Here is a 10,302-nt window from a genome sequence, read left to right as displayed (position 1 = left end):
TAAAAACGTTTTTTTTTTCATTACAATGTATAAGTGGTAATTTTTTCTCATAAAGAGTAAACTTTTCTTCTTTTTGGTCCCAAAATTGTCACACCTCAATCAATCCTACATTATCTAGAAGAATACTAGTATGGATATGTATATTATGACCATTTTCACCATTACCATTTACATGTTTGGCTAATATCAAAAGGTATCGTAACTAATTTAGATTAGGTACAGTCTAAATAAGGAAGAATTGGAGTAAGAACAGAAAATACAGAGGTGAAAATGAAACAATTGAAGGATTTCAAATATATTGTAGTAAGAATTTTGAACAGAAAGTAGATAGCTCAGCTAAGGAAATAGAACTTAAGGCTCAAATTTATTAATGCATGCAATTGAACTAACAGGACACCCAATCTTTACTCTAGTGGAAAGAGTATTGTACCCTTAAATCCAACACGAATACAATGCCTCAATTTTGTCCTTAAATTTATGGCAAAAGAATATGAATGTATTCAAATAAAAGGGAAATTGAACTTCTCCATATTTTGTATCAGAACAACATAATTTTAGATTTAATGATATGCTTTGGTAGATTGCTGTGTCAACTCACAATTGCTTTGGTAAAGGGACAAAAACTTGGATATATACATGCAAAACAAGGACATGGCCTTTGATCTCATGATTTCACTCTAACCATAAGAACTAGATGGACGTTTCTCTTGAATATCGATCTTAACTCTTCATTTGCCTCGATACCTATTCTCCTGCACAAAATTAACAGATATACAACGTTATAGCAATACAACTTTGCCCAAGCGAGATCATTCATGTTAAATGGCACTTTGCCAAAATAAAAATAAAATCTATGCTTTCTATAAGCAATAAGACATTGCGCAGCCAATCATGTTCTCTCTATTTTGGCCCAGATATTAAGCAGAGAAGTCATCCACAGCTACTTCATGTTTTCAGTATTAATGAAATAGTTGGGAAACTTTATCTGAAAGAAAATTACCCTATTTTGGAACCATTCTTTCCTACGAGAATCTTGCGTTGGCTTATCTTGTGTGTGATCAAATGCTGTTCAATTCTTAGGGAACCATCACGTAACTCCTTCCAGTCCATCAGGCGATGTTCAATGCCATACGGGATTTCCTAAATAGACAAATTAGCAGGTCATTTTCATGCTTATCTTTGTCTCCCTGCTGGTCAAAGAAAGCACATCCTGTTAAGTGTACAAACAAGACAATGGAATACCTGATGTATGTAATGTAGCAACTTTTCCCTGACAACTTCCATTGAAATATTCTTCATAACTTCTTCACTCATGACAAGTGGATCTTCATCCCATGGTCTTTTCACTGCCTAATCATAACAAACAACACGGAATACGAATTAGGCACTAAGAAGACAGATATGAGACTAAGCATCCAGTTTCGTCACTGAAAGGAGATGAATGCATTAACAGAGAGGCCAAAGCAAACAATAGAGCAAAGAAAAGAACCTCTTAACTTCACACATGTACAATAACATATATGAGAAACAACAAAGCAACCCATAGGTATGTACCCCCTTTACAGAGTAGTGCCTGCAGTAAAGAGGGGAGAAAAGGGTTTTTTTTTTGGGGGGGATCAACATGATGATGAGGCTGACAAGTAAACCAACTGGAGTTCACTAATGCAATGTGCTTTAATATATAGCAAGACGTGTACTGCCCTGCACAAAACCGAAGTAGGCATCTAAACTCACAAGCTCGAAGTAGAAAAAACTTGATCACGCTACAGATGCCACAACATAATGGCATCCACACTCGTCAAAAAAGTAGAATATGATGTATTAGGTTCAGGTTAAATGGAAGTATATAACCATATAATTTGGGAATTTCTAATCTCTTTTTTCCCCGAGAGATTAGAGATAATGAACTCCTTGCTCATGTCAAGGCGTTCACGCCTGACAAGGTATGCAGCCTTTCAGCGCTCCAGCAACATAGAGGCTCCAGTACATGCCACGCACATAAGACCTCCCAAAACAACAACATTACCCAAATTCCACCTTAAAAGCAAAAGGATCACCTTGAATAAAATAATTAATCATCAGCATCTCTTTGGGAGCTGGAGGGCTGGGAGGGAAGATTGGCATCTCAAGAAACATTTTGCTAAACATATTAATTTTCCAATATTAGAACAGGGGATATCTCATTGAAAAGAGGGAGAGAGATTTTGGGGTGGGAGGGTAGGGTATTAAATGTTATGGAAGTTCATCATTTGAAATTTTCATGTTGCCTTCTCTTTAATCAAGACGTAGATAAAGAAAACTTCTAAGATCAAATCACAAGGAAGCAAAAGCCACAACCACAATAGACTTGTATACTTAACCAGCTCAAATGCCTAGAATGCACCATTTACTAACATACAGAAAGATAACCCCCCCCCCCCTCCCCCAACACACACAGCCTCATACATAAAACATGCCTGCTCCGACAAGTATTGTGTTAGATCTTTCACTCCAGCTCCCTTTAGTCCCGATATCGTAAAACACCTACAAATGAGAGATCAAGAAAGCACACACCATATTGAGCTTTAATCTCAATTAAATTGAATAAGGTATAGTGGAATACCACAGTATGAGAAGTAAAAGGTTACCTCTCATATCCAGGAAGGTCTTTGAATTCCTCAGCAACTTTCAATATATCTTTCTTCTTCTCGATAAGGTCAACTTTATTGATACACAGTAAACGTTTCTGGTTTGGGTTAACCTCAGAACCCATTCTCTCAATCAACCTCACAACTCTGGAATCAGGCCTATACATTTGTATAGTAAAATGTTATGGAACATCTATTTCAACGAATTAGACTGAAGAAATCATGCATGCAAAGTTCTGATGAATCTACTCAGTGCTATAGATACATTCATATATACACCATTCACTCCACTAACCATTTTTTTCCTCGATAAGTTCACTTTAACATGGAAACCTATACCTACGTTTACTGCACAGAGCTACTTAAGGTGATCCAGGCACAAGAAATTCCAAAGCCTCTCATTTGGGTTAAAGGATCCAGAAATTTACAGTTCACACCACAATCTCAATATTTGGAGCTATGTTAGCATATATACATAGACGAAGATAGGAAAACCTGACACTTCCCAAACACAAAGCTATAGAGAATAATTTCATAACTCTAGATCGGAGTTTGCAAGTTAAAAATTATATTTCCAAATACAAAAGGGAAAGAAGGATTACATAGACATAAATGGCACTACAACTTGAGAAATTAGAGACAGACATTTGGAAAATAACACATCATCTTTGACTACACAGAAGAAAGGAAACCCACTCTATCTGTCACATATTCTACAAATAACCAAAATGGAAGTTGAGATGAAGGATTTGGGTGAGGCGGAGAAAATTCTTGGCATGGAGATAAAAAGAGATAGACATTCAAAGAAACTCTATCTATCTCAGAAAGTATACTCGAAGAGAGTAATAGATCAATTTAGCATGAACGAGAACACGAAGCCGGTTAGCACTCCTCTTGCTCCTCACTATAAGCTTAGTGCTGCTATGTCGCCGAAGAATGAAGCTGAACGGGAGTATATGTCAAGAGTACCATATGCGAATGCCGTTGGTAGCTTGATGTATGCAATGGTTTGCACAAGACCTGAAATGGATTCTACGGTATATTCGTAATACTATAGATGTTGGATTGATATTTGAGCAGGAAGATAGTCAGTATCTGGTTGGATATTCAGATTATGCAGGTGATTTGGACAAGCGTAGATCAACTACTGCTTATGTTTTTACTGTTGCAAATGCACCAGTTAGTTGGAAGTCTACTTTGCAGTCAATGGTTGCTTTGTCTACTACTGAGGCAGAGTACATGGCAATTACGGAGGCGGTAAAGGAGACAATTTGGCTTCAAGAGTTACGACTTGAACCCATGTTTTTGCATAGGGAGACTAGCTTCCCCTTGAACAAAAACCAAAATAACTTTGGTCAAAATGGGCCCAGAAGTCAAAATTGAAAAAACTTTTACTTGGACCATAAGATTACTTCAACAATCATCTTGATCCTAAACATGATTTTTGGATATATAAACCTTGACCAGCATATAAGAACTTTATCCAAGTCAAATTTCACTTCAGAGTTGCTCAAAGAACGTTAAAAAGCTTAAAGTAACAAAATTCACCGAAATTGGTCCACTTACCCTCAAAAAACTTAAAGTGCTGAAAGATTTGGAACGGGAACGTAGTTTCCTTCCATCAGCTGTGGAAAACAATGGTATCACAGCATTGATGTATTTCAATCTAATTTTCATTTCTGGAACTCTGATCTCACCTCTATGAAGCAATTATACAGCCTTCTACCTCTCAAAATTTCCAAAGCAACATTATCTGTGCCATTACCTTTTCACCTCAACAATCACAAGTACATTTGTTCCACTTAGTTTGTTTTATTGAATAATTTTTATTGTAGTCTGCGGCCCAACTTGCGCACACCTCGACTAATCCACCCGGTACCAGCTACCTTCCACCAGTAATTGTACTGGTAGCTCTGCCCACTAAGAAATCACCGAGAGTTATTATTTGTCTTTTCTGGGATTTGAACCCTGGTCTACCAGAGCCTGTGCCACTTTATTGACCACTATGCCAGAGTGCATGTAGAGTTGTTCAAGCAGTTTAACTTATTAGGACATAAATCTCCAGGCTTAGTCAAGGATTTACAGTGTTACAATTTTGTTAAACAAACTATCTGTTAAACACCAATGATATTAGTAAACCTAAACTATAATTTCAGAGGTTCATTATTATTGGAGATCTATCCCTTGAAATTTCATGTCTTAATGAGAATCTTTTTTCAGAAGCTATAATCCAATAACATATATGTTTACTTTCATATTGGTAAATCCTTCTGAATAATTTAAGAAGTGCTTTTAAATGGAAATCTGCAATGACAAATCTTTACATGCAACTCCTAAATGCCTTCTGTTTCATTAATAAAAATCTTATTTACAGAGGGAAAAGATATGCGAGGACAAAAGCCCCATTTGTTGGAGCATGTCAGATGATGTGCATCATCATCAAGAAATTCGACTCTCTCCACCCTATATTATGTGACAACATTTAGCTCTGCACCAAATTTAAAATGTCAATTGACTTGTACCTTATATTGGTATTGGTGAATGCAACATTATGCAGGGCACTGTTTGCTTTATTACTGATCAAAAAAGGTGATTGAAAATTTATATGGGCTAATGCACCAAATCAGAGAGGTATCTAGACCAAAGATACAAGCCAATAAGTGTGTGCATCCTTAGGATAAGGACTGCCAGTATTGAAAAGCATCTCCATTTCATTAAAGAAATGAAAAACTAAATCTACCTCTATGAACTCGGGCTTAAGAATGAAAATCTGAAGATTAGAAATAAACATATCCATACTAAACAAGTAAAGCACATTTTGCCATAATTTTTTACCTTCCATTAGTAACTTATTTCTCACAGGTAATTATTGATAAAAGTTAAGAATATAAAATATCATGAGATGGAGCATATAGTTATTAAAATAAATATAGAAGATGGAGTTTTGGAGTCAAGTAAAGAAGAAAAACTAACTTGGTAAGATGCCTATGAGCATCAAATATGACAATCAGTACATCATATAGATTAATAGACCTCCATGCACTTTCAATACGTGCTTTCATGTCCTTGTAGGGAAATCCACTTTTCTTTAGCATAAGTCCAGGAGTATCAAAGAAACACTGTAAAAGAATCCATCAAATATATAAAAATCCCAAAAAAGGTCTTGACATCTAAGAAAAGGATTACTCCAGAAAATATAACTCCTTTTTTTCTCAATATTTTAGATGCACAAAATATACTTCAACCTGCAAGATTAGCACATGAGGTCCGACAGCTTTCACTATTAGTCATACTTTACAGTTTGCTTCTTTCCTCTTTTGTGTAAGGCTTTTCTTTAAATAAATAAAAGTTGTTCAAAAAGGAAAAATAAATAAAAAGTTCTGTAAATAAGACATTTGATGTACAATCATTTCTCAAAAAAAAACAATAAAAGGACGTTCGATGTAACTCTAAGAGTAAATATTCCCTTTTCAAAAAGAATGATGGCTGAATCAAGCTTGTGTCAGCTTAATCAAATTACTGACATTTATTAATCCTAAGAAACTGAGATTGTAATCTTACTCCAAGAAAAATACTTTTTCGATCAATTAGTGAGTTAATTTCACATGTGGTTACTGAACTTTCCCCTCGTAAAGTCACATTATCTTTTCGTCACATCAAAGTAACTAAAATTTACTCACTATAACAATAAAATCTCAGAACTGTTTCTAGTGAATTATGTGTGAATTGCTTAGAAAATACAAATGAATGGAACGTTAAATTTCCAAAACCAAGTAATTATTTCTTTTTAAATATTTGATTAGTTGTCTTTTGTTCTAAATATGGGTAGTCAAACTTTTACAAGGTGAGCTTTTTTCTTCAGTCATTTGCATTTTCTAAGTCGAAAATTTGACCTTTCGGTCATTTGTATTTGTGAGCCGAAAATTTGACCTTTCGGTCGTTAGAATTTCTGAGAGATTCACACGGTTCAGTTACTTTAATGTGACAAAAAATAGTTATGTGACTTCAGTGTCATAGGGGGTAAAATTTAGTCACCAAAATGTGACAAAAAATGGTTTAACAACTTTATATGTGGTCATGTTGGAGACTAAAGTTCATTTTGGCAAATAGATGCATCTCAAGCTAAGAATGAAGGTCAACAACCAGAGAAAAAGAGAGAAACTGAAACCTAGTAATTCTAAGTACACTTACGATTTGTGTCTTTCCTTTAGTCATCACACCTAAGACTTCATGAATAGTGGTATTCGTCTTCCGTGATACAGCAGAAACTTTGGTCCCAACCTACAGAAAGAAAAAGAGGTAAGACAGTCAACAACCATATAGCAAAAAGGCTACTGCAGGGATTAGTTGCCAATAAGAACATAATAACACTCTGCTTGGGGTAAAATAAGAGCTATAACAGTTTCATAGGGCATACTCTATCGCGAACACAACAGCAACAAAGCCTCAATCTCATACTAGTTGAGGTTTTTATTCAAAAGTTATATGTTCAGCAACAGAACAAGGTTAAAGTACTTAAGCATGCGATTGTCCTAATCAGCATTGACTACCAATATTCGCAAATTAGTCATCACTATACTCATATAACCAACAACAAAGATAAAGCATGGAAATTTATCAAGATGAGTCGTCGAACTATGCACTTGAAAATCCTAATTGTATGATAAACAAATTTATATATTTTCAGCAACAGAACAAGCGAAAAGTTGTTAAGCATATGATTGCCCCAATCAGCAATTACCACTAATACTCGCAAATTAGTCATCACTATACTCATATAACCGACAGCAACAATAAAGCATGGAAATTTATCAAGAAGAGTCATCGAACCATGTACTTGAAAAAACTCATTGTATGTACAAAATTTTATATTAGGAAGACCAAATAATCTAGAAGTACCAAAGCACGCCATTTGCCCTAATCAGCATTAACCACAATATATCATTCAGCAGGAAAGCCTTGTGCTTTTTCTATCTTTCAATAGGTTTCTTTCTTCTTTGAATTAGCTTGGATCTCCATTGAAATAAGGAAAGCAGAATGAAAAATCTAAGCCTGCATATATCTAACATTTTAGCTAACATTGGCAAATTAGTCATCACTATACTCATATAACCAACAACACCGATAATTATAAAGCACGGGAATTTATACAGAAAAGACGTCGAACCATGTAATTGGTCAATGAAGATTTGCCAGCATTAGGAGCTCCAATAATTCCAACACTCAATGACATTTGATCTTCCTCCTTCACCACCTCATCATCCCCTTTATCTTCTTCATCTCCCTTTTCATCAAGTGCAGCTTCTAGAAGACTCCTAGCCAATAAAGCAGCTCTTCTTCTCTTCTCCTCTTCTTTAATCAAGATCCTTGTACTCTTAATCGCTGAAGGGTCTTTTTCACCAAAGACTTTATCTTTCACTCTTTCCCTGTACTTGTCGTCCCAAGTGGAGCTGCTGCTTACACCGTTTTTTGAATTAACATCATTGTTTAATCCAACACCCACATCGTATTGGGAACTGTCGAAGACTGAGGATGATGACGTGTCATCTTCTTCAGAGGAAGAAAGACCCGTGCTAGTTGGGTGGTCTTCTTGAGGTTGGGCTGAGTAAAGGCGACGAAAAATGGTTGAATTGAATTGAGTTTTGCTTGGATTTGAAGAGTCCAATGTCCTAAAAAATCTTAAGGCTTTCATGTCAAGAATTTCAACTTGAGCTTATGCAAAATCCTAATGCAAACCAATTCGGAAAAAGCATGCAGCTTTTTAAGAACCCAGATTTTGCTTATGCTTTGTATTGGTGTAGAGAAGGAGATGTGCGCGCGGGGGGTGTTTGCAGAGGAGGGTGTTGAACTGTGAAATGGACAAAAAGGGGTTTTTGAGGGTTTTAGAAATGGAAGAGAAGGGATAAATGGGGATTTGTTTGTCATTATGAAATTGTTCGAATTTGGGCTTATGAGCATTAGTCCACTATATACATGTGGGTTATAGTATAAGCCCAACACTGGACCTTGGTTAGATTTCTGTCCCTTGATTTCCACCATATATTGCTATGGCTCAATGGCATGTGTTTAGCTCAAAAGTTAACAATATACTTTGTAAGCTAGAAAACAATCAAAAGTAAGAAAAGGGCAAATCCTAATCAAATATAATAAACCTAGAGATGCGAAGATGATATTATTGTTGTAGATCTAGTATTGCAAAGTGATAATATGAACTCAGTAAGATATGTTCGTTTGAGGTAGAGATAGAGAGAGAAAGCCAGAAAAATGAGAGAGTTGTATTACATCAGAATCCCCCTTTTACAATGTGAAGGTCTCCTTTATATAATAAGAGACCTTCCTCGAAAGAATCAAAAAGTTACAAAGACAGGTAACGTCTCCCTAATGAAGACACTGAGTCCTAAACGATGTCGCTTTTGTCCCCACGTCCGAGTCGCGCCCGCTACGTTAGTCGGCGTACACTCACTGGGCATACCCACTGGCGTAGAGATGCTGAGGGTCAAATTTGACCCTATACAGTTAGTCCCTCCGCTCGTTGGAGACGCATTCGGTGGGCGTCTTCGATGGGCGAAAATGCGAACCTCGGCTTAGGAGAATTTGACCTCGGCCAGGGGCGGCAATATGAATGAGGTGAAATATATGACGTTGTTGAGTCACTGACGCGTGGCTTCCTTTTTGGAATGACGTCATCGCTTGTATGCATCATTATTATATTTGCCCCCGAGGCGGTTCAGAGGATGATGAGACATTTTGGTTTCCCGCGCACGTTTCGAATCATGACTCTTCGATTTCTGCGCAACTTATCCCTATAAGTAGGAGAGAGGTTCGATTCGATTCAGCTTTTAATCCTTCGAAAAGCATTTTCTGATTTACTCCTTTGTCTTTCTTTCCTGTAACCGTTATTTCGTGAGGGACTCTCCCACTTCTGTTGAAACCACACCTCCTATCGTCAGTGCTTCGTTTCTTACGTAGTATGATCATGACAAAACGTGGACAGAGTAGTAAAAAGGCCAAAGATAATGCCCCGTCTAGGGTTCCGCCATCTTCCGGTGGTGAAGGGGAAAAGGCGGAGAAGGCCCTTGTTCCTCTCAGTGTAGACAACGTCCTTCCGAAGGAGATGCATGTTCGCAGGGATTTTCCGACTAAAAGCCCGGACCTTCCCTGGGAGCACATCGTTTTATTACAATCCCACTTAGATGATCTTCGAGAGACGCACCATATTCCGGACCACGTGGAAATGGTTCCGGCCGGGACGGACTATGCCAATGTGCACCGGCCTGGGTACTGCACATTCTATGAGTACCCGTTCTTGATCGGTTACAATCTTCCAATCTACCCTCTGATGGAGGAGCTTTGCCGTTTTTACAATGTGTGTCCGGCTCAGCTCACTCCTTACACCTTGAAGGTGTGCCGTATTATGACCACTTATGCGGCCAGGGCTGAGTGCAGCGTCTCGGTCCACCACCTCTTACAGTTATTCAGCCCTGGTTACCTGAGGGGTACCATGCTGCAGTTAAAAAGTCGTGGCACAAGGGGCTTGGTTGTTAAAGCCGATGACAAGACCAACCGCCGCTTTTGGCGTAAATATTTCTACATCAGGACGGAGCACCTGGTGTCGAATCCCGAAGGGTTCCCGGAAAGATGGAATCCAGAGCGTAAGTATTTCTACTCGTAGAAT

General features: G+C 37.4%; 1 protein-coding gene across 1 annotated transcript; it reads right to left on the bottom strand.

The window, feature by feature from the left end:
* Nucleotides 1–337: 337 nt before the first annotated feature.
* Nucleotides 338–8,539, bottom strand: LOC109237564 (GTP-binding protein ERG). The gene is made up of 8 exons (XM_019403885.1): nt 7,795–8,539; nt 6,819–6,908; nt 5,601–5,746; nt 2,628–2,786; nt 2,457–2,523; nt 1,243–1,350; nt 1,001–1,140; nt 338–752 (listed from the first exon to the last, which is right to left on the bottom strand). Exons 1-8 carry the CDS (start codon nt 8,317–8,319, stop codon nt 665–667), a joined length of 1,323 nt encoding a protein of 440 aa, XP_019259430.1. The 5' UTR covers nt 8,320–8,539; the 3' UTR covers nt 338–664.
* Between the last annotated feature and the right edge of the window lie 1,763 nt (nt 8,540–10,302).

The sequence above is a fragment of the Nicotiana attenuata genome, unplaced genomic scaffold, assembly GCF_001879085.1.
Source record: "Nicotiana attenuata strain UT unplaced genomic scaffold, NIATTr2, whole genome shotgun sequence".
NCBI lineage: Eukaryota > Viridiplantae > Streptophyta > Magnoliopsida > Solanales > Solanaceae > Nicotiana > Nicotiana attenuata.
The sequence above is the reverse complement of the archived record's forward strand: the minus strand, read 5'-3'. Positions and strand labels throughout refer to the sequence as shown.